Consider the following 26087-nt stretch of genomic DNA (forward strand, 5'->3'; position numbering starts at 1 on the left):
TCATTGATTTTAGTTGATTTTATCACAGATTTTAGTTGATTTTATCATTGATTTTAGTTGCACTCTGTAGCACTTTGAGATTTTTGTTAATGAAAAGTGCGTTACAAATTAAATTCATTATTATTATTATTATTATAACACGGTGGAGAAAAACCAGACAAGTGGAAAATGAAAGGTGTTTAAACTTTTTTGGTTCAAAAAATTAAACAATTTGAATTATTTTTCAACTTAAATATATGGAAGCAACTTTATTTATAGATTAGTATTTGTCTTGATCCAGAACAAAATGAACTTTGTCAAAACGTTTTCATAAAAAGCACGTTGGAGTTCATGTGTTTAGAAAGGTTTAGAAGCAGATTTACACTATTGGGCAATTTAACAACTTGAAATTTAAAATTTGTGTTTGGTTCTGGTGGTGGGAACAGCCAAAAAAAAAAAAAAAAGGGTAGAGCCAAAAACACGCTGACTAATAATCAGAAGCCAATAATCTACTGGTAACACACACAGAGGGGTTCACGTGTCTACATGATAGAAGTTAGAATTTGATCATTTGGTTAGATAATTAAAATGATCTTTTTAGTTCTAAAACAAATACATACAGTTTATCAGATCTTCTTTGATGAATAAACTCACTGAGACCAGATTAACCAGGAACAAGCCCAAAGGAACATGGGATTGGTTCAGAATTAGCATAAATAAATATCATAAAATAGTCACAAAAAGGATAAGAACCTAAGAAGTTTCAAACCAATCTTGTGACTATGGTTTTAAAATATTCAGCTAGGAGAAACAAGCAAAACAAGATGTAACGCATCATAACCTGGCTGGTCAGTCATTTAGTAAAAAAGAAAATGGAATTAAATCAAATGTAGCTATGTCTAATGTGTACCACGGCCTTATTGTTAAAGTTGTTGACAACAAACTAACAATACTATCTTATTATTATCATACTATCTTATTATTATCCTTCTCCTACTCCGCTCCTGTTTCCTGGAATATCTTACAAAAAGATTTGAAGCTCTCGACCTTGACCTCTCTAAGTGGCTTTAAGAATCTGTTGGACGCCTGGCAGGGTCCAATGCAGACATGTTCCTGTTTTTAGTTTTATACATTTGTCTTGGAATCTAACTGTTTTTTGTTTTGTTACCTTTTTCCTTTTAGCCATCCTATTTGTTAAAAAAACAAACAAAAAAAACTGTAGTATGAGTTTTTATAACTGCTTATTGTTGTTGCTGTTGTCCATTGTTGTCATCTTTCTTTGTTGAAATCAGGTCTCTCTTGTAAATGAGTCCTCGAGGCTCAATGGGATTTACCTGTATAAATAAAGGTTGATTGATTATTGTTGGTCTTACTGTTAGAAGATTGCTAGGTTTAAAACAAACACATTCTGAAAGTTATAGTTACTGAAAGGAGTCAAAGTTAAGTCAACTTGTTTCTCTTTATGACCATCAACTCCCTTTTGGTAGAATGATGATCGCAATAATATGTTCCAATATTGGATATTTAGGCCCGAGCAGCGAAACGCTGCGAAGGCCTATTGTAATCACTCTTTTCAGGCCCGAGCTGCAATTTTTTAAAAATTCTGTTAAAACTAGAAAATCAAAACTCAGAGCAGAACCTTGGCTGAGTGACGTCACCAAGGCCATTAGGCAGCAATGTAAGAGGGCGGAGCGCAAATAGAGGAAAGACAGGCTGCATGTCTCTTTTCAAATACTTAAAGAGAGTTGGCGTCTTTATCAGAAAGCAGTAAAAGCTGCTAAATCCAAATACTTTTCTGATATTATAACCCCAAACTCTCACAACCCATGTGTCCTCTTCTCTACCCTAAATTCTGTTCTCCACCTCACTGAACCATCACCACTGGAAGCCTCGACTGAGCTGTGCAAGAACTTCTTACATTTCTTTTTGGAAAAAAATTGCGACCACCTGGGCTCTCATTTCCCCTCCAACTCATGACCCATCCATCCCACCTCAATCTGTAGCTTTATTTGACCATTTTGAACCCATCACTATCTTTTCTAGAGCAGGTCATGTGCAGCTTGAAGCCTTCTGGTTCCCCCTTTGATATGGTCCCCCCTTGACTACTAAAGGAGGTTTTTCCTACTCTAAGTTCGTCCATTCTTGATATACTAAACAGTAGTTTATCCACTGGCGTGGTGCCAAAATCCTTTAAACATGCTGCTGTCCAGCCTCTCCTGAAAAAAACCAAACCTTGAACCATCAGTCTTATCCAACTTCCGTCCTGTCTCCAGACTCGCATTTGTTTCTAAACTTCTGGAGAAAATAGTTGAGTCCCAGTTGAAGTGCTTCCTGGAGGGCCACGCCATCTTAGAGCTATTCCAATCTGGCTTTAAACCTCTCCACAGCACTGAAACTGCCCTGCTGAAGGTTTTTAATGACATCTTCAGATCCACAGATAATGGTGATTCTGCGCTGCTTGTCCTATTGGATCTCACAGCCGCCTTTGACACCATCGACCATGAGATCCTCATTGCTAGGTTGGAGCAGTGGGTGAGCATCACAGGGTCAACCCTCAATTGGTTCAGATCCTACCTCGCTGACAGATCCTTTTGTGTCTCCATCAAGGATTTTAGTTCTACAGCGACAGAGCTTAAATGGGGGGTTCCGCAGGGGTCCATCCTGGGTCCCCTCCTATTCTCATTATTATTTTTTCATTCATTCAACCTTTATTTAGACATGTAAATCCCATTGAGCCTCAAGGACTCATATACAAGAGAGACCTGATTTCAACAAAGAAAGATGACAACAATGGACAACAGCAACAACAATAAACAATTATAAAAAGTCATACTGCAGGTTTTTTTTTTTTTTTACAAATAGGATGGCTAAAAGGAAAAGGTAACAACAACAAAAAAAAAAAACCCAGCTAGATTCTAAGGCGAATGTAGACTTTATACCTGCTGCCACTTGGTGCTATTTTCCGGAAACACAACATACACTTTCACTTCTACACCGATGACTGTAAAATCTACTTCCCCCTAAGACACAATGGTACATGCTCTATTCAACCTCTGCTCGACTGCCTGGCTGACATCAGGGACTGGATGGCTTTAAACTTCTTAAGTTTCAATGAAAAGAAGTCTGAAGTCATGTTGTTCCCTCCCAACAACACGATCACAAACCACTGCATCGACCTCTCCGCTCTAACCCTGTCAGAAAAACAAAGAGTCACTAATCTGGGAGTGATAATGGACCCTTCCCTGAAACTTAACTACATGTAAACATGATTGTTAAATCATGTTTCTTCCAACTGAGGCGGCTGTCTAAACTGAAGCTCCAAAAAGAACCTGGAGACAGTAATACATGCATTCATTACATCTAGGCTTGATTACTGCAATTCGCTCCTGTTTGGTACCAGTCAGACCTCCATTGCACGACTACAACTGGTCCAGAATGTAGCAGCCGATTTTTAACCAGTACAGGCAAAACAGAGCACATCACACCAGTTTTGGCCTCACTGCACTGGCTACCGGTTCACCTTCGAATCCAGTTCAAAATACTCCTGTATGTCTACAAATCACTGAACAGTTTTGCCACCCCCATCTCTCTGATTTGCTACAACCGTATGTCCCTCCACGTTCCCCGAGGTCAACGGACCAATTGCTCCTTACAGTTCCAGGAACTCATCTTAAGCACAGAGGTGACAGGGCCTTCTCTGTAGCAGGGCCAAGACTTTGGAACAAGTTACCTCTGCTTGTCAGACTGGCCCCCTCCCCCCAGTTTTCAAATCCCGTTTAAAAACCCACTACTATTCAGTAGCTTTCAACACCAGAGGATCTGTGTTTTGAACCTGTATGCTCCACACTGGTTTGTCGTCATATTAATTATCTGTATCGTTTTTATGTCTATATATTGCTTTGTGTGTTGTCTGTTGTTCTGTATGTATAGCACTTTGTTTGGCCTTGTCACTGTTTTAAATGCTCTATAAATAAAATGGTATGGTATGGTATAATGATATGGGAGGAAGGTGAGAGCAAAGTTTAGGCATATGCGCACCTTGGTGGACGCGTGCGTGAATGGCATGAGAGCGTTTGTGACAGCGACTGGAAGGTGTTCTGGAATGCCAACGGTCGCAGTTGATATTGAAGGTTCAGCGAATGCACATCCCAGTGAACGGGTGTGGGACAGGCGCAAGAGTATTCGCGATGGCGACTGGGCATAGTCGCTGGAGCTCCTGCGGTCGCCGTAAGGCCAGAGCAGCACTTTGCTGCGAGGGCCTTCAATGCTGCTTGCAGCTTTAATTATTATTGTAGTTGTTGTTGTTGTGCTAGTGCCACTATATTGTTACAGGCTTAACTAAATTTCCATTTTCTCTGTAATGAGGGGAATTTTGTTTTAATTAAGATTAAAACTAGGAATTTGTCAACAACTGTTACAGCCTTTACACGTAGTTGCTGTGGACTAAGACAAACATGGACAATGAAGCTCTCACAGATGCACACATTTTTATGATCAATCTCTCCTCTCTCCCTTAGGTTATACATTGGTTATGTGGACAGTATGATGGAGTGTCTTCTTCACCCTGATCAATACCTAATCACTGCTATTGACCCTGTAGCACAGACCGATTTCACAGCTAAGACTTTTCTCTTTGTGTTTATGTGAGTGCATGTGGCTGTGTGAGCATTTCTGCAAGTGACTGCAATAATTCACCATTACTTGCACAGACTTCATTTTCAGTACTCTCTTAATTATATAATCTTGATTAACATCATTTTAGCCTTGTTTTTATACTATATCCATTCCAACAATTACTAGTATTATAGGCATTTATTTTATTAATCCATTTTCTAAGTACACAGACCTCTGTAAGGTTACATTTAACTGAAAATACCAAGCAATATAACAATTAAGGCCTGGCTTTCTTACAACAAAGTGGGGGGAGAGGGGTTTCAGGTTGTTCCAGAGTCTTGGGGGGCATGATGATCCAGAGTCTGGGGGCTGTCACAGCAAAAACCCGAGCCCCTCTGTTTTAATTTAGCCCTTGACTGTGCTAAAAGCATCTGACTGGAGGATCTCAGTGTTTTGTTTGGATTATAAAAATGCAAAAGATCCGTCTCCCTTGCTCTCACCCTGGTTTGTTGGTTGGAGGGACAACGTCACACTTTTATAACACTTTAATTAAACAGGAAAGATATGTTAACAGGATACAAACAGATCTGGAGAATTGATCAAAATGTCAGCTAACCCCAAAGTGCAAATCAATTCTGAACATAACCTGAAGATACAGTGGATTTTGTGCTGTTGGTCAGTTCCACCTCCTTGGAGACACTCGCCTCTCACACTGCTCAACACAAGTTATTTTCCCAGGAGCTAAACAGAAGACCTTTGTAAATCACAGATGTTTTATGGTGTTATCACACAGGACGAGGTGTTGTCAGAGAGCTGCTCAACATCTGGTACTCCATCCTGATGCATTCCTTCTGCTTTAACAAAACAACACAACCTCCGCATTTAAGCAGGCCCTCATTCTTTATGCTGCAACCATTTGTCACTACTTCTCTATGTAAAATACATATTAACTGATCAGAATTTCTCATAGCAGTTGATTAATACAGTTTAAACCTCCAACAATGCCAGCCCATTTAAAACTTTAAAAGTCAGTAAAAGAATCTTAAAATCAATATGAAAAGGAGCAGGCAGCCAGTGTAAATGAGCTAAAACAGGACTGTTGTGGTCCTGCCTACTAGGTCCTATTCAAAGACACGTGTCAGCATTCTGGACTAACTGCAGACGATGGAGAGACAATGGTTCTGATCAAAACAGTTGCAGTAGTCCAGTCTGGTGGTGATGAAATCGTGAATGACAGTTTTGAGGTCTTTAAGAGGAATCTAAGATTTTGCTTTGGCTATAACTGATAAAAACTGTTTTTGACAAGTGAAGATATTTTCTTATTTAGCTTAAAAGAACAGTCTAAAAACACCCCAAGATTCTTGACCACAGAGGAACAATGAGGAAGAAGGAATGAATGAGCAAGAGAACACAGAATTTCAGCACACCCAAAGACAGGAGTTTGTTTTTCAAATAAAATGACTTGTGTCTCTTTTTTTGTTCAGTCAGACAGTTCTGATTGAACCAGTCTTTTTATACAGTTAAACAGAGGCTGCAATGGGGCATACATAAGATTTAAAAGGAAAAAATATTTGGATTTCATCAGCGTAGCAGTGGAAATTAATGTTGTGTTTTCTAAATACTGATTCCAAAGGCAACATGTATAAGCAAAACAAAATAGGACCCAAAATGGACCCTTGAGGTACACCAAAATGAAAAGAACCCAAGGAAGAATATTCCCGCATGGAAACGGAAAAGGACCTGTCCGCTAAATAAGATTTAACCATGCTAAAACCAAGCCTTTAAGACCAACATGTTTAAATCTTGATAAAAGGATGCTGTGATCGATTGTATCAAAACCAGTGGTTAAATCTAAAAGAAGTAAAATAACAGAAACCACAATCAACCTTTAAAAGAAGATAATTAAAAACTCTTAAAAGTGTTGTCTCAGTGCAATGATGGGGTTTAAAACCAGACTGAAACTCTTCACTGATTTTATGAGAATATAAAAAGGTCTGAAGTTGATTACAAACAGCCTTTTCTAACACGTAGGACATAAAGGATAATTTAGATATGAGCCTGTAGTTAGAACACTGGGATCAAGGTTTTTCTATTTGATAATCGGCTGCACTACAGCGTGTTTGAAAGCAGCTGGATGACAAAAGGGGGTTCAGCATGTTTAAACTACAAGTGCCAGTGATTTTAAGGGTTTCTTTTAAAAGACGAGGGGAGGATATTAAGAGGACAATTAGAACATCTTAATTTAAAAACTATTTCCTTTAAAAATGAAAAAAAGACACAAACTGCTGACAAACAGAAGCACATTTTGAAGGGTCAGACTGATTTATAACTGGCTGTGAATAAAAAAAACAGCAAATCAGGCCTTTTCAACAAAAAAAAAATCAAAAACAATTCCTGAAGTTTAAAAGAAGCCTCCATGGAAACATTGACAGTGGGATTAACAACACTTACAAATGATAAAAAGAACTTGTGGTTTGTGACCATTTACAGCAATCATTTTGGACACAAAAGCAGATTTTGCAGCAATCACAGTCTTCAGATACTTAGTGAAGCAGTCATGTTATATTCTCTGAGACACCTGGAGTCTGTCCTTTTTGCACATTGTCTCTGGGCATCAGCACTCCCGTCTGAGAGCAGGTGGTTTCATTTAACAAAGGCTGGTGGGATGGTTTTGAATGTTTAGGTCTGGGTGAGGCAACAGCCCAGGATGCCAGAACATGTTGAATTAACACTAGCTCATCATCGTTAATCGTTCAATGTTTTATGTTATGAGTGCTTAGTGTATATTTAGTTGTTGTTTTTCTTAGTTCATATCTTAGATGTTATTACTGTTTTTCTTATACATTTTATTATTGGATGTAACTGGGACCCCGTGTACATAATTTCGCTCCACCACATGTACCACATGAGGTGCGAATGACAATAAAGAAACTCTGACTCTGACTCTGACTCTTAAAATCAGCATAATCCCCAGCCTCACTGAGAGCTGAGCTGGTGAACGCAGAGAAAACAGACCAGTTGTCAAAGGGTTTATGGCTTGCAAAGGGCACATGGGTCTCTGTCTGTTTGACTCCACATCACACACACCAACATTAAGCAGGAAGGGGAAATGGTCCGATATCACACAGTCTTTGATTTCTGTGATAAAAATGTCCAAGCCACAAGACATAAACAGATCAAGATTATGTCCTTTCACATGAGTAAAGTCCTAAATAAAATTAAAAGTCAATAAGAGCAAGGAAATCTTTAACTAGCGAACTGGACTTGCAGTCCCCATGTACCGTATTTTCCACAATACTCATTGCTCCGCCCTATAAGTCACATCAGTCCAAATATGTCTAAAAAATGGAAAAATCCATAAATATGTTGCTTCGCCATATACGTCACATCTATTATGTGTCACCGCTAACGCATCACAGCTGACAACCCGGAAACGTTGACTGAACCCAGAAATGTGGGACAGTGTTTTGTCAAAAATCGATGGGCTGCCAAATGGCAGCCGCAGGAGCATGCACAGGAGGACGTTAACAAGAATTTAACAAGATTAACACTTAAAAACAATTATTTGTTTGCTCAAAATTATAGTAAAGTTGTGTCTCAGTCTAATGTTTACTTAATAAAAGGACATTAACGGTCAAATCAGCTGCATTTCAAACGTAATCGTTGCCTCTGTGCTCCGGGAGCGCGCAGAGGGAGAAAAAAAAAGATGAACACTTTCCGTTTCTTTAAAATTTAACAAGAAAAGCACATAAAACAATTGTTTGTTTGCTCGAAATTATTATTATTATTTTTTTCATTTACCCTTTATTTATAATAAACTTAATAAATTATCATTAAATTTAGATAAAACCAAATACATGATATTTAGTAACAAAAAGAGAACTGTTGATGATCCATTTAAAATTGAGGGTGTTGAGATTTGTAGAGTTAATGAGATGAAATTTTTGGGTGTAATCATTGATGAACAGCTAACATGGAAAAATCACATCAATTCTGTAAGAACAAAAATATCTAAATCTATTGCAGTACTATACAAAGTCAGGGAATTATTAAATGATATAGCTCTGTACATGTTGTATAACACAATCATTGTTCCACATTTAATCTATTGCATTGATGTTTGGGGGAAAGCGTGTAAAACATTTACAAAACCTATTTTTATTTTACAGAAAAGAGCTGTAAGAATTATCACCAGAAAGCATTACAGTCACCCATCAAGCACATTATTTTATCAACTGAACTTATTGAAGTTCCATGATTTGGTAGATTATAGTATTTTATCAGTTATGTATAGGGCTCAAAATAACACATTACCATTAAATATCCAAAGAAATTTTGTTAAAAGACAAAGTTGTTACAATCTTAAGGGGATAGAGATATTTGTCAAACCAAAATTCAGAACTAGTCTGAAGGGAAGGTCTACCTCAATCCAAGGAGTTGGATTGTGGAATGTTCTAGAGAGTGATGTGAAAAATGCCAAGTCAATGTGAACATTTAAGAAAAAGATCAAAACTGAATTGTTAAAAAAGTATATATGAAGTAGCTTAGTGTGTGTTTTGTATTAGAATTAGAAAAATTAGAAAGCTATTCATTTTGTTCTGTTACTTGAAGATTATTATGATTGAAATAATTGTTTGAAAAAAGGGGCAGATATAATAAGATTTTTTCTTCTTTCTGCTGCCTTTCATTTTAAATCTTTTGTTTCTTTTTTTATATTGTTATGGAATTGTTTTGTACTTTTTAAAAATGAATAAACTATATACCATACCATACCATACCATACCATTTATCCAGTTAGTCTCATTGAGCCATGAGAACTCATTTCCAAGAGAGACCTGTTTAGGGAGCAGATGGTGGGGGTTAAGGGCCTTGCTCAGGGGCCCACAGTGGGGCGAATGAGGGTGGAGGCAGGTGTGGGTGTTTCACCTTTTCCACCCACATTTTGATGTTGACGGTACCGGGAGGTGAACCTGCGACATTTCGATCACAAGCCCATCTTCTAACCTCTGCGCCACCACTCCCCCATTATAGCAAAGGTGTGTCTCAGTTGAACTTTTACTTAATAAATGCACTTGAATGGTCAAATAAGCTGCATTTCGCCGGGGCGGTGCAGCTGGTATGACGGTTCCAAGCAGTGAGCAGAACAAAGGTGGTGAGACTATGGCAAGCCGATCGTGTTATTGATAGCTGGTGAAGACTCTCAGTCATACAGGACCAAGTAGGTATCTGTAGATGAACATATGCTGTAAATATATTCATAAATTAAACGGATTCTTTCATTTTTCTGGACTGTATAATGACGTGCATTGAATTATTAAAAACGTAACGTGAGACGTTAATTTTCTTTGACCCATCAAATGAATGCGTCATTTATTTACAGAATCAAAGTTTAACATCACACATTTACATTAATTTGGCAAAATATGAAAATAACAACATGGCTAATTTTGCAAGCTGTACAATTTGATTAACCATACGGCGATGGTTGAAAACTCAAGCTTCACCACAGACATTTCTGGAAATATCTGGAATGATTTCTAGCAGGATAGAAGAATTTTAAAGATGGAAAGATGAAGTTTAAGTTGAGAGAAAAAGATGGATGAGGGAAATGTGTGTCGGCATCAGAACGGCACTCTCCGGTGAGTTCCCAGCTTCTTCCCCGGTACACTTAGGTGATATAAATCAACTCTTTTACCTGGAGATGTCGTCTCCACTGGTACGGAGTTCCATTTAACGCACCCTTTCAGCGTCTCCGTAGGAACAGCTGTGAATCGTCCGAAGTAGCGACGGTATTCCGTCCGACACAGGTTCACCTCTCGGTGGACTCACAGGAGTGGAGTCCGTCAGAGTTCCACTCAGAAGTGGAAGATGTCATAATCCCCAAGACTCGAAGAGCTCTGGATCATGCTGGACTTCTGTTCTCCCAAACGACTGGAGCTGCAAACTCTCCACCCGACTCGACTGGTTTGAACTAGGAAGTACCGACATTTAAAGAGCTCTATTTCCGGTTCATTTGGGAGTTTCCTGATTGGTCGTTTCGACCAGACAGGGGTGTGTTTTTGTGATGTAAGAGGTCACTAGGAGTCAGAAAAACAGCAAGAATGTTATGGAACAGATTGAAAATGTTTTTCAGACAGACGAGAGGAATATTTAGACGAGTTGGGGGAAAACAGGTGCCAGCCTCTATATTTACGTCTGAGAGGATTTTAAAAACATGACAGTTCGTTCCAACAACTTGTTTTGCGTTTGACTCCAACCTTGGACCAACTTACACTTGCTCATTCAAAGACAGAAAATCAGAAAATGCATAATTACTCTGTAACAGACCTTAACAGGATTTCTACTTTGCATGAGGATTAAAATCATTATTAGTGTTTCACAGTTGAATTAAAAATGATTAGTTCACTGCAACATCTAAAAATGGTTTGAACTAAAAACACTTTGGTTATCAAACATTTGTAAAATAGTAATGATAATAGAAAATAGTGTTCTTTTACTTGATCAATTCAAGAAAGAAAGTCTCAGGATGGGTCAACCTGTATTTCTGGATTCAAATCAATGAAATGACAGTTTCTGTCCCATAAGGTCCTTAAGGTCAGGATTTGACCTCAGGCTTAGTTCACTACATATCTATGCAGACAAATTCGGAAGGCGTATGTGGGGGGCCACCTCTGATTGGACGAGGCGTATCCGGGGGCCATATCTGATTGGACTATAGGAAAATGGGCGTGTCTGGCTGGCCACATTTGATTGAACGATAGAAAAAAGGCTGAACGATAAAAAGCCGTTTGTATTAACCACAGACACATTATGCTTAAAAACAAGGTGTTATTGGCAGATTGTGTTAACCACAGGCATATTATGTCTATGGTGTTAACCGGTTCGACATTAGTGGCATCTCAGGTTCAACATTGGCGGCGTCTCGGTTCGACATTAGCGGCGTCTCCATAACTTCACTTTTTGCCTCTCTTAACACAGAACTTCCGGTTACATTTGCAAAATAAGAGCAACATAACTGGGCAGTGGGGAGAGCTAAATGTTTTTTGTTTTTTTAATACCTAGCCATAACATTAAAAAACAAAATCCATTTTGATTGTTGAAAAATGTGAAAATCGTTACAACTGATTCATAAAGAAAGAAAAATATTAATGATACTTAAAATGGCCTTGGAACAAAGGATTTTGCCTTTAACTTCACATTGTCTTGTTCAACCTACAGTCACTACAGATGAGTGATTGTCAGTTTCTGTAAGATTTCTGCAACTGGAGCAGGTATTTCTGTTTACTATGTTAAGATATTTCCTGTTTAGACTGGTCCTATGTTTTGATCTGCTCAGAGACGGGATTATAATGAAATTATGACCCAGTTCTGACTGGGTTAAACTGGGCCAGTAAACTCTTAAGAGAGTCTCTCTCCCTGATAATTCAATATCTGTCAAGAAATAGTTTATTCAGCTTGCCACATCACGTAGAAAAGCTTTAAAGCACTGTTTCGTGTTTTCCTTACACGTCAGTACACATAAAACCATACTTAGTCACGCCCCCTCATACACTGATAGGCTGAGCTCCCCTTCTGCGAAAGGCGGAGTCTAGGACCCCATAAATGAGTGACGACACGGGACATCGGGGCTCTTCCAGTTCTGTGAACGCATCACAGGATTGTGTAGAGTCCAGCGGATTGAAATTGTAATCTTCTCCTGCCTTTTTTAATATAATTGATAAAACTCAATGGACGTTTCCTTGATTTATTTGTTAGCATGAGTTGCCACTTCTGAGGGAGGTTCGAGCCGGGGGTAAGGACGTGGGCTGGAGGGGGTTTCCGGATCCGGTGGCCCGCAGCCAGCTCACGTCTTTAACAACTGGTAAACTTCCTCAGCTGTCTCACATTTTAAGGGTCAACCCTACTCCATGTTTCAGCTCCTTTCATAGATCAAATCTCATAGAAGAGTACTTCCAAAAAGCAAATTTTGTTTTTAGCGTTTGTTTTGGGTCATTATCTTGTCATAGGACTCATGATCTTTAATTGAGACCAGACTTTTTGGACAAATGGGAGCAGGTTTTGCTTCAGATGCTTCAGATTTCATTGTGCCCAGATCACACTCAAGGCAACCTGTGTCAGGTGCAGCCTACAACCAAGAACAAAAGAGAATCTTCTTGTGATTGACAGTAGATAACGCTATTTCTTAGAAACCTTCAGTTTTAAAAAAGGGCTCAAGTAACTTAACTAAAGAGTAGCAAATACAGTTAGCCAATCAGTGTTTGCCCCCCACAAATGCCTATTAGCCAGAAACGCCCACTTTTGGCCTGCAGAGAACCCCTTCTCTACAGGACATGGTAAATTCAAAAAAGTTCAAGAAAAAAGTATAATAAATAAAGTCCAGTTGTTTTTGTATTGAACTTTTTTGAATTTGTCCTGTGGCTGGCACCTGCGGAGCGACGGAGGCCCAGCAGCTCGTTGGGAGGGGCCCACGACGTGGTAGTGGAGCTTGCGGTGGAGTGGAGCGAGGCCCGTGGTGGGGAGAGGAGAGCAGCTGAGGTGGAAGAGGGTGGCAGCTGATAGCGGGGGAGAGCGGCTGGCCGGTGAGCTAACCCGAGATCTGGCCGGGGCTGAGGATGGCGGCAGACAGCGGCTGGTTTGGTGAGATGAGCGGGGAGTTGGCCGGGGGACGACTGGCAGTGGAGGAGAGCGACTAGCTGGTGAGATAACCCAGAGCTGGGATTGTTAACATCAAACCCAGGAGCAAATACCACCAGGCCCGTTTGGGTGAGCCATGCCGAGACGCGCTGGGCAGGGAAATGGGTTAGACTTAATGGAAAACAACTTGGACAACATGGAGGAGATTAAAAAAATCCCTAAACTTTATGAGTGCAGAACTGTCAAGGTTAGCTTCACAGCAAGAACTTCTGATCGGTTTGATCGAGGAAGTGAGGCTGCTGAAAGTTGCACTAAGTGATAGAGACAAGAAGATAACTGATGATGATGTAAACAGAGCATATGATGTATTTATGAATGTTTTAAGAGCTCTGTATGAAAAGAATCGCGTGCAAAAAAATTACACAAAGAACGATGTTGTTGACAAACCATGGATGACCAAAGGGTTGAGAAATGCTTGTAAAAAAATAAAATAAACAATTTGTACTCATGCTTCTTGAAATTAAGAACAAAAGAAGCGGAAGAGAGATACAAGAAGAATAAAAATAAGTTGGTATGGATAATAAAAAAGCATATGAAGGAATATTACAGTGATTTATTAGACAAAAGTAATGGTAATATGAGGGCAACATGGCAGATAATGAATAGTGTCCTGAAAAATCATGAAATAAAATCATGTATTCTACAGTATTTTCTAAAGGATGGTAAAGAAGTTCATGATCAGAATGAAATTGTAAATAGATTCAATCATTATTTTGCAATCTCGCAACTAAAATACAAAAAGTAGATAAAAATGTGAATCATACAGTCACAGGTTACCATACCATACCACACCATACCATACCATACCACTTTATTTATAAAGCACTTACAACAGCTACAAGGCCAACCAAAGTGCTGTACAGACAAAACAACAGGTAACCCACAAAGCAAAATACAAAATGAGGTAAATCAGAATATAGACAAAAACGATGCAGATAATGACGACAAACCAGTGTGGAGCATACAGGTTCAAGACACAGATCATCTGGTGTTGAAAGCTACTGAATAGTAGTGAGTTTTTAGGCAGGACTTGAAAACCGAGAGGGAGGGGGCCTGTCTGACAAGCAGAGGTAACTCGTTCCAGAGTCTTGGTCCTGCTACAGAGAAGGCCCTGTCACCTCTGCGCTTAAGACGAGTTCCTGGAACTGTGAGGAGCAACTGGTCCACTGACCTCAGGGAACGTGGTGGGACATACGATTGTAGCAGATCAGAGAGATGGGGAGGCGAAACTGTTCAGTGATTTGTAGACATACATGAGTATTTTGAACTGGATTCTAAGGTGAACTGGTAACCAGTGCAGTGAGGCCAAAACTGGTGTAATGTGCTCTCTTTTGCCTGTACTGGTTAAAAATCGGGCTGTTGCATTCTGGACCAGTTGTAGTCGTGCAATGGAGGTCTGACTGATACCAAACAGGAGCGAATTGCAGTAATCAAGCCTAGATGTAATGAATGCATGTATTACTGTCTCCAGGTTCTTTTTGGACAATATGGGCTTCAGTTTAGACAGCTACCTCAGTTGGAAGAAGCATGATTTAAGTTTAGATTTAGTGCAACTTGAAACCTTCTAGCTCCCCCTTTGATGTGGTCCCCCTCAACTACTAAAGGAGGTTTTTCCTACTCTAGGTCCGTTCATTCTTGCCATAGAAAACAGTAGTTTATCCACTGGCGTGGTGCCAAAATCCTTTAAACATGCTGCTGTCCAGCCTCTCCTGAAAAAACCAAACCTTGACCCCTCAGTCGTGTCCAACTACAGGCCTGTCTCCAAACTCCCATTTGTTTCTAAAGTACTGGAGAAAATAGTCGAGTCCCAGTTGAAGTGCTTCCTGGAGGATCACTCCATCTTAGAGCTATTCCAATCTGGCTTTAAGCCTCTCCATAGCACTGAAACTGCCCTGCTGAAGGTCTTTAACGACATCTTCAGATTCACAGATAATGGTGATTCTGTGCTGCTTGTCCTGTTGGACCTCTCAGCCGCCTTTGACACCATCAACCATGAGATCCTCATTGCTAGGTTGGAGCAGTGGGTGGGCGTCACAGGGTCAGCCCTCAATTGGTTCAGATCTTACCTCACTGACAGATACTTTTGTGTCTCCATCAATGATTTTAGTTCCGCAGAGGCAGAGCTTAAATGGGGGGTTCTGCAGGGGTCCATCCTGGGTCCCCTCCTGTTCTCTTTATACCTGCTGCCGCTTGGTGCTATTTTCCGGAAACACAACATGCCCTTCTACTTCTATGCCGATGACTGTCAAATTTACTTCCCCCTAAGACACAATGGTACATGCTCTATTCAACCACTGCTCGACTGCCTGGCTGACATCAGGGACTGGACGGCTTTAAACATCTTAAGTTTCAATGAAAAGAAGTCTGAAGTCATGTTGTTCCCTCCCAACAACACAATCACAAACCACTGCATCGACCTTTCCGCTCTAACCCTGTCAGAAAAACAGAGTCACTAATCTGGGCGTGATAATGGACCCTTTCCTGAAGCTTAACGATCATGTAAACATGATCGTTAAATCATGCTTCTTCCAACTGAGGCGGCTGTCTAAACTGAAGCCCATATTGTCCAAAAAGAACCTGGAGACAGTAATACATGCATTCATTACATCTAGGCTTGATTACTGCAATTCGCTCCTGTTTGGTATCAGTCAGACCTCCATTGCACGACTACAACTGGTCCAGAATGCAACAGCCCGATTTTTAACCAGTACAGGCAAAAGAGAGCACATTACACCAGTTTTGGCCTCACTGCACTGGTTACCAGTTCACCTTAGAATCCAGTTCAAAATACTCATGTATGTCTACAAATCACTGAACAGTTTCGCCTCCCCATCTCTCTGATCTGCTACAATCGTATGTCCCACCACGTTCCCTGAGGTCAGTGGACCAGTTGCTCCTCACAGTTCCAGGAACTCGTCTTAAGCGCAGAGGTGACAGGGCCTTCTCTGTAGCAGGACCAAGACTCTGGAACAAGTTACCTCTGCTTGTCAGACAGGCCCCATCCCTCTCGGTTTTCAAGTCCCATTTAAAAACTCACCACTATTCAATAGCTTTCAACACAAGATGATCTGTGTCTTGAACCTGTATGCTCCACACTGGTTTGCCATCATTATCTGCATCGTTTTTTGTCTATATTCTGATTTACCTCATTTTGTATTTTTGCTTTGTGTGTTACCTGTTGTTTTGTCCGTATAGCACTTTGGTTGGCCTTGTCACTGTTTTAAGTGCTTTATAAATAAAGTGGTATGGTATGGTAAGGTATGGTACATGATTGTTAAGCTTAGAATGGCGCCGCTGTGTCTGGCACGCTGTTCACCTCTGCTGTCTTTGCTACTTGTGTTTTTGCTTTTCTTTGCATTTTTACCTTCAGTATGGTCTCTGTCAAAGCTACTAGTGTACGATTGCCAGGCACTTTTAAATATTAGAGACTTTATGCAGAACTTATCAATTAACTTTGACAAACATTCTCAGCTTCCGCCACCGCCGCACCTTGCCTCGGTGCCTACCTGTTTATGGCGTTCTCTCGCCACGCTGCCCTCCAGGAGCCGCCGACGTCGACGACGTGGAAGGAGAAGCGGACTTCATGTCAAACTCCGGATACAGGATTTTAACTTCCACGGCTTTCACAACCAGCAAACAAGAGATTCCTATCTTTGGCTCCGGCCGGTTGTCCCGGACGCCAGCTGCCCACGCCCCCGCTACCGGCTCGTTGGGACCCACACCCGGGGCTGCGTTCAGGAGAACCTCCGTCCGCTTGTCCGTGGATGTCAGCAAACTGTTAGTAACTCCGTTCGTTTGGCACTGATTAACATCAGATCACTAACTAACAAAACATTTATCATGAATGACTTTTTCTCCTTTCACACACTGGATTTTCTTTTGTTGACGGAGACGTGGATGAGACCAGATGAGAACAGTGCCTTCTCGGAGCTCCTCCCACCCAGCTGCTCCTTCCTCAGCTCCCCCCGTCTCACGGGTCGTGGTTGGAGCATTGCCTCAGTTTTTAGAGGCAATTTCAAATGTAGACTTCTACCTGCCAGAACATATTCTTCTTTTGAGTTACAGATGTTGGTGGCTGAGCTGACACAGCCTGTATTATTTGGAATTGTCTACCGCCCACCTAAATATAATAAGGACTTTATTCAACAATTTTCTGAATTTTTAGCTGACTCCATCCCCAGATTTGATAATCTGCTGATCCGTGGAGATTTTAATATTCATGTTTGCTGCCCGTCTGATCAGTTAGCCTCTGATTTTATCAATCTTTTAACATCTTTTAACTTAACACAGTCTGTACATGGGTCTACTCATCTTCTTGGACATACCTTGGACCTTATTATATCTCATGGGCTGTCCATCTCACTCTGTGAAACATCTGAAACAGCCATCTCAGATCATTTCCCCATCATGTTGGAGTTTTCAGCCCCCCTACCAGTCAGTAGGCCTGCCGTTGCGGGTCATTGGCATCGTATTTTTACTCCTGAGACAGCTGGACTGTTTACCGCTGCTTTTATGGACTTTCAGACTTTTGTTTCCAATGAACTTTGTCCAGATGGCTTCCTTCTCTCTTTCCAAACCACTTGCTCTGAAATTTTAGACTCCATCGCTCCTCTTCGGTTTAAATCCACCAAACCGAGAGCTGAACCGTGGTTAAATGACGCCTCTCGTGCTCTCAGGAAAACATGTAGGAAAGCAGAACGACAATGGAAGAAAGACAAACTTCTTTCATCTCTTAAATTTTTGAGAGAATGCCTTACAAACTACCAGAGATCTGTAAAAGAGGCAAAATGTCTATATTTATCTGGTTTAATTTCAAATAACTGCCATTGTCCTAGAGTGTTATTTAACACAATTACAATTAATTCTGTTATTAACCCAGCTGTGCATATTTCACCAGATGCCACAGCCACTAACTGTGAAAACTTTCTAAAATTCTTCCAGGATAAAGTGGCCTCAGTCAGACAGGTCACTAGTTCTGTTGCTCCTGACTCCTCTGTTGCCACTGTAGCTCCAGTCGTGTTTGAACACTTTCAACCAGTGTCCCTTGCCACTCTCACTGATGTTGTTCAACACATGAAGCTCACTAATTGCCCACTGGACATTCTTCCCTCCAAGTTTTTGAAAGAGGTTTTTAATTCTGTGGGTTTCTGTATTTTAACATTTTTAAACTCCTGCCTTCGTCTAGGAATTGTCCCTGCTGCATTTAAACATGCTGTGGTTAGGCCCTTTCTTAAAAAACCTCACCTAGACCCATCACTTTTATCAAATTTTAGACCTATTTCGCATCTGCCTTTTTTAGCTAAAGTCTTAGAAAAAGTTGTTTTTATGCAGTTACAACCTGTTTTAGAAAACAATGGTATCTATGAAACATTTCAGTCTGGATTTAGAACCCGTCATTCTACCGAATCAGCCCTGTTAAAAGTCCATAATGACATTTCCATGTCCATGGATGTCAAGTGTCCCGTTGCTCTGGTGCTGCTGGACCTTACAGCTGCGTTTGACACAGTGGACCACGCTGTCCTGTTGTCTCATCTCCAATATTATGTTGGAATTTCTGGTACAGCTTTCAAGTGGTTCACTGCTTATTTGACCAACAGAACATTCTCTGTCATGCTGAATAATCTGTCTTCCTCCTCTGCCCCTCTCTCTTGTGGTGTGCCACAGGGTTCTATTCTTGGTCCTGTCCTCTTCACATTGTACATGCTGCCCCTTGGATCAGTGATAGCCAAACATAATTTTTCTTTTCACTGCTATGCTGATGATGTACAAATTTATTTACCAATGAAACCTAAAAACAGTAACCTTCTCACACCTTTCGTTGATTGTATTGCCGACATTAAACAGTGGCTTCATCTTAATTTTTTGTTTTTAAACGAAGGAAAGACAGAATGCATTTTCTTTGGTGATGATGCTCCCTGTAACTTTGGTGCTCTGACATCCAAGTTCAGATCCACAGTTAAAAACTTGGGAGTGACATTTGATAAAGACTTAAAGTTTGACAAACAAATATCCTCTGTAGTCAAGGCCTGTTTTTATCAGTTACGTCTTTTATCCAAAGTTAAGCCTTTTTTAAATCGTTCTGACTTGGAAAAGGCCATCCATGCTTTTATAACTTCAAGGCTCGACTACTGCAATTCCCTATATGCAGGAATCTCCCAATCCTCCATTAGACGCCTGCAATTGGTCCAAAATGCTGCAGCTCGACTTTTAACCAACACCTCCAGACGTGAGCACATCACCCCTGTTTTATTTTCTCTCCACTGGCTTCCAGTCGATTTTAGAATTAAATTTAAAATTTTATTATTCAATTTTAAAGCTCTTAATGGTCTTGCCCCACTATATTTGTCTAATCTTGTAGCTGTCCGTGAATATAGGAGAACACTGAGATCTTCTAATACATTTCTACTTTCTGTCCCAAAGTCCAACTACAAACGATGGGGTGACCGGGCCTTTTCGGTTGTCGCACCCAGACTCTGGAACCAGCTACCTCAGAACTTGCGCTCCATCACTGACATGGAGCATTTTAAATCTAATCTTAAAACCTTTTTATTCAGGCAGGCTTTTAATACCTAGTAGGTCTTTGACAATTTTGCTATGTTTTAATTGTTTTTGTTTTTAACTGACTGATTTTTTTATTATTCTTGTTTGTTTTTAACTTCTGTACTGTGCAGCACTTTGTGCACCTTTTGGCTGCTGGAAAGGGCTCTATAAATAAAGTTTGATTGATTGATTGATTGATTCAGGGAAGGGTCCATTATCACGCCCAGATTATTGACTCTTTGTTTTTCTGACAGGGTTAGAGCGTAGAGGTCGATACAGTGGTTTGTGATCATGTCGTTGGGAGGGAACAACATGACTTCAGACTTCTTTTCATCGAAACTCAAGAAATTTAAAGCCATCCAGTCCCTGATGTCAGCCAGGCAGTCGAGCAGCGGTTGAATAGAGCATGTACCATTGTGTCTTAGGGGAAGTAAATTTGACAGTCATCGGCATAGAAGTGGCAGGGCATGTTGTGTTTCCGGAAAATAGCACCAAGCGGCAGCAGGTATAAAGAGAATAGGAGGGGACCCAGGATGGACTCCTGCAGAACCCCCCATTTAAGCTCTGCCTCTGTGGAACTAAAATCCTTCATGGAGGTTGTTCCACCTGTATTTTTCTTGATGGAACAGACAAAGAAGAAATAATGAATATTGTAAAAAATCTTGCAGACAAAAGATCAAAAGATTGAGTGGATATGGATATGATGTTTGTAAAGAATATAATGAATTATGTTATTGAGCCGTTTACATATATATGTAATTTATCAATCTCAACAGGAATTTTTCCAAACAACATGAAAATAGCCAAGGTAATTCCTCTTTTTAAAAAGGGTGAGAAACGTGTGATAGACCAACATCCTTGTTGCCACATTTTTCAAAGATTTAGAGAAGTTATTTGTGATTAGATTGGATCAGTTTATCGATAAACAGAATATATTAAGTAACAGTCAATATGGGTTTAGACCTAAAAATTCTGCATCAGTGGCTCTCATGGAATTAATAGAACAAATAACAACTGCTGTTGATCAAAAAAAGTATTGTGTTAGTATTTATGTTGATTTAAAGAAAGCATTTGATACTATTGACCACAGTATTCTTCTTGAAAAGCTAAATAAATATGGTATTAGAGGGCTAGCATTACAGTGGGTATCTAGTTATTTAGAAGAAAGGAAATAGTTTGTTCAAATAAATGATGTAAGATCTGAACTTTGTAACATCACTTGTGGAGTGCCTCAAGGTTTTGTAGTTGGACCTAAGTTATTTATTTTACATATAAATGACCTGGTAAATGTGTCAGGACTGTTTAGATGTGTTTTATTTGCAGATAATTCTACAATTCTTTGTTCGGGTAAAGATATAGAATGAATGTTGGAGTTGGTACAGACAGAATTTGTAAAAATACAAAATTGGTTTCAACTAAACAAATTATCATTACATTTGGATAAAACAAATTACTTGATATTCAGTAACAGTAAGAGAATTGTCGATGCTCCATTTAGAGTCGATGGTGTTGAAGATTTGTAGAGTCAGTGAGGTGAAGTTTCTGGGTGTCATCCTTGATGAAAAGCTGACATGGAAACCTCACGTAAATAATTTAAGAACAAAAATATCTAAATCTATTGCAGTACTGTACAAAGTAAGGGAGTTACTCAATGATAAAGCACTGTTTATGTTGTATAATGCAATAATTGTCCCATCCACATGTCTGCTAGAGCCCATCCCAACCAGGCTATTTAAAGACGTATTTCCCTTAATTAATAACCATGTTTGTATCTGCTTAATTTGTCTGTAATAAACGGTTATGTACCACAGAGCTTAAAGATTGCTGTAATTAAGCCATTACTTAAGAAACATAACCTTGACTCAGGAATCCTAGCCAATTATAGACCTATTTCTAATCTAACTTTCATCTAAAAAAATTCTAGAGAAAATAGTTGCTGGTCAGTCACGTGATTATCTGCAAAGAAATAATCTGTTTGAAGAGTATCAGTCAGGGTTTAGAGCTCACCATAGCACTGAATCTGCACTGGTGAAAGTTACTAATGATATTCTCATGGCCTCTGACAATGGACAGGTGTCTACACTGGTCCTGTTAGACCTCAGTGCTGCATTTTATAAAGTTGATCATAATATTCTAGTACAGAGACTTGAATATGATATTGGAATTACAGGAACGGCTCTAAACTGGTTTAAATCTAATTTATCTAATAGATTCCAATTTGCAAATAAGGACTCCTTATCAAACACAAAAGATAGTCATGGAGTTCCTCAGGGTTCAGTGTTTGGACAAATAGTCTTTACTTTATATATGCTCCTGTTAGATAAAGTTATTAAACAGCATGGGATACATTTTCCTTGTTATGCTGATGATACAGTTATATTTGTTCAATGAAGCCGAATGAATCCAATCAGGTACCTAGATGATAAAAAAAAAAAAATGATGCAGAAAAACTGGTTCATGCTAGGGCATTAACAGAGTACTCGAGTAATCTACACATCGATTGCAAGGACATCTATCGATGTTAAAAATGTAAAGTCGGGTATCCGTAGTGACGTCATATTATGTGACCACGTATGACCGTAGGGGGCGGTGTTGCACTGTTGCAGGTCACAGAGTATGGTGTATCACCGGGTCCTATCCACCGAACCAGAACCAGTTTCGGTTTAAGTTTCGTTTTTGACGTGCTGCACGTTTCTTCACGTTTGCAGTTTAATAATAATAACTAATAGTTTAGTTTTTCCTGTGACTTATTTGCAGTATGATAAATGGTAGGAGCATAATATATGCTCCCAATGTTTTGTTGGTCTTTTTTTGTAAATAATTACCTTTTTTTGCGGTTTTATTTATTTATTTTTGTATCTTGAGATCTATGACGTCATCAAATACTCGAGTTCTACTCGGGTTTTATTATGTTAATGTCTAGTTTTAAAATTATATACTCGTTCAACCCCTAGTTCATGCATTTGTCCTGTCTAGTCTGAACTATTGCAATTGTTTATTATATGGGTGTCTGAAGGAAGGTGACCCCACTTCACTGAACAACTATTGACCACTCTTTAAACTGCATTTTAGCTAAGGTTCTAGAAAAACGGGTAAACTCTCAAATCAAAAAGTATTTGGACTCATTTAAAATCTTACATCCCCATCAACCTGGTTTCAGGAAATAGCACAGCACAATGACTGTTTCGTTCAAGGTTGAAGTCCTTCCTCCCTGTGGCTATCAATTTTTTAATTCCTCCCCCTTTCTACACAGGGGACAATAAAATTAATCATACATTAAAATAAACACTTTAATGTTTCTGTCTGCACCTGACCTGTTTTGGAAGTTAATTGTTGGTATTTTTATATTATTTTATTTTTTTATAACGTGTGATTCCTTGTGTAAGTTCCTTTGTAATAAAACTCCGGCACGACAATGTCCTGAGTTCGATTAAATTTTATTTCATCTTATATGTCTGCCCTTTTTGCTATTTTCTTACATCATATTGCTATGACTGAGTTTGTACGCAGGTGTGTGCTTTGTTGTGTCCCTGCTTGACTCACATCTCCATGGTGTCCTTGGGAATGCCTTTGGGTAGCGTGTGCAGCCCTCTGTTGCTGCATCGCACCACACTGTCTGAGCACAAGCAGACGTCAGGACAACCAGATGCAGGAAGGCAACCATTATCTTCAGCACCTGGAGAGAAAGGAAAGAGTTCCACCTTAAAACTGAATGTTTAAAGGAAGAGGAGTGTGAGGACAGAAGAGCAGTCAGGGAAAACATATATAACTAGTAAAGAAACAGATTAAAAACAAATGGGAGGGCAAGAGAAAAGGGAGTAAAATATGGACAAATAAATGCATGGAGATAAAGGCGCATGGCAGTTTTTAATGAGTGCTTTATGATCCAAATGACCAGAGGCTGTTAAAAACGCAGACAAGGACATACACACATATCAAACTCATTTTAGGGACAGAACTGTTAAAAATGAACTAATGTTATTTATAAAACTGGTACCAATATAAAACAAAAACAATTGCATTTCATTATTTTATTGTCATACATGTTTCAAGATTAAGCTTGTAAAAATTATACAAAAACTTCCAGTAATAATTTTTTGTGATTTTTTAAAAATATTGTGACATGTGTATCCACAAATGTTTACTTAGTAACATCCTGATGCATGCTCAATAATCCAGGTAGAAAAATTTAAAAAAGTTAAATCTGGTCCTCTGGACATTCAAAAAAAAAACACAAAACAAAGCAAATCAACAAAAAATGTAGAAACGTTTCGTCTCTCGTCCGAGAGACTTCCTCAGTCTGAGGAGCTGTTTTCAGCTCAGTCTCTTAAATAGCACCTTCTCAGAGTGGATCAACCAGTTTTGCTGCTGACAACCAAAACCAGCTGATCACATGCTCAAGAAGGACCATCAGCCTAACAATGGATCATTAGCACACTGATGGCTGTTTACTGTTCACAGAGGGCTGAGTGATACTAGCAATCACAGCATTGTAAGAGGGGGACAGTTGAACCCGGAAGCCTCCACCCCTGTTTAACGATGGACGGTTTCTTTTCACAAAGATGGCCTCCTTTACTCCTCTCTCAAACCATCGTTCCTCTCTGTCCAGGATGTGAACATCTTCATCCCTGAAAGAGTGACCGCTGGCCTGGAGATGAGTGTAGACCGCAGAGTCCTGGCCTGATGATGTTGATCTTCTGTGCTGGGCCATCCTTTTGGCCAGTGGCTGTTTTGTTTCCTCGATGTAGGACTGATCACAGCCCTCCTGACACTGAACAGCATACACAACATTGCTCTGTTTGTGCCGGGGGACTGGATCTTTGGGATGAACCAGTCTTTGCCGTAATGTATTTTGGGGTTTAAAAGCCACTGGGACGTTATGTTTAGAAAATAAACGTCTCAGTTTCTCTGATACTCCCTCAACATATGGAATGACCACTGGTCTGGGTCTGGGTTCCTCCTTTTCACCTGTTGGCTGACTGGAGTCCTGTTTGGGTTTCTTCTCTGCTTTCAGGAAGGCCCAGTTAGGATATCCACATTGCTCTAGAGCCTGTCTTGTGTGGGATTTCTCCTTCTGCCTGGCTCCTGAGCTAGTGGGGACGCTGTCTGCTCTGTGATACAGAGTCCTGATGACTCCTAACTTGTGCTCCAAAGGGTGATGGGAGTCAAACTGCAAATACTGGTCTGTGTGGGTGGGTTTGCGGTAAACCTCGGTTTGCAAATGTCCTCTATCAGAGACTGAGACCTCACAGTCCAAGAAAGCCAACCTGCCATTTTTTACATCTTCTCGTGTGAACTTGATGTATTTATCCACAGAGTTGATGTGGTCAGTAAAATGTTGGACTTCCTGAGATTTGATTTTAACCCAGGTGTCGTCAACATACCTGAACCAATGACTTGGTGGTGTCCCTGAAAAGGACGTCAAGGCTCTCTTTTCTACCTCCTCCATGTACAGGTTGGCAACAATAGGAGAAACTGGAGACCCCATAGCACACCCATGTTTCTGCCTATAATATTGCTCCCCATATGTGAAGTAGGTTGACTGCAGGCACAGTTTCAAGAGTTGACACAGTTGTTCTGTGGAAAGTGTGGTCCTGCTGCTCAGAGTGGTGTCTGATTTTAATTTTAAACTGACCACCTCTACTGCATCATCAACAGGAATGCATGTAAAGAGTGATGTGACATCAAAAGAGACCATTGTTTCATCAGTCTCCATGATGACATCCCTCACCTTGTCCACAAAGTCCATGGTGTTCTGTATGTGGTGTTCTGAGCTGCCAACTAAAGGGATGAGTACAGATGCCAGATATTTAGAAACATTGTAAGTGACAGAGTTAATCATACTAACAATTGGTCTTAAAGGTACACCTTGTTTGTGGATTTTAGGTAAACCATACAGACTAGGTGTGGCCTCCCCTGGGTACAGTCTGTGGTACAGAAAACGGTCAATAGCCTTGTCCTGCTCCAAAATTTTCAGGCAATCTATTAACTTTTTCTTGTAACCACTTCCTGGATCTCTTTTCAGAGGTTCATAAGTGTTTAAGTCACTAAGGAGTGTCATAACTTTCTCATGATAGTCTTTCTGGTTCAAAATCACTGTGCACCTTCCTTTGTCTGCTGGGAGAATGATGATGTTTTTGTCCTTGCTAAGAGTGGTGAGTGCATCCCTCTCCTCTCTACTGATGTTGGAAGGTGGTGGTTTGGCATTGCTGAGGCAGGCTGAAACTTTGATTCTGAGCTGTTCTGCTTCAGCCTCTTTA

General features: G+C 40.0%; 1 protein-coding gene across 1 annotated transcript in view; it reads right to left on the minus strand.

Annotated features, from left to right (window-relative positions):
- Nucleotides 1-26087, minus strand: part of slit3 (slit homolog 3 (Drosophila)) — a gene marked incomplete in the record, with an annotated part of 622921 nt that overhangs the window by 124192 nt on the left and 472642 nt on the right. The window contains 1 exon segment of the mRNA XM_037675457.1: nucleotides 23371-23503. Coding sequence (XP_037531385.1) covers nucleotides 23371-23503 — 133 coding nt within the window.

This window comes from Nematolebias whitei, chromosome 4, assembly GCF_014905685.2.
Source record: "Nematolebias whitei isolate Nwh7 chromosome 4, NemWhi1, whole genome shotgun sequence".
Lineage (NCBI taxonomy): Eukaryota > Metazoa > Chordata > Actinopteri > Cyprinodontiformes > Rivulidae > Nematolebias > Nematolebias whitei.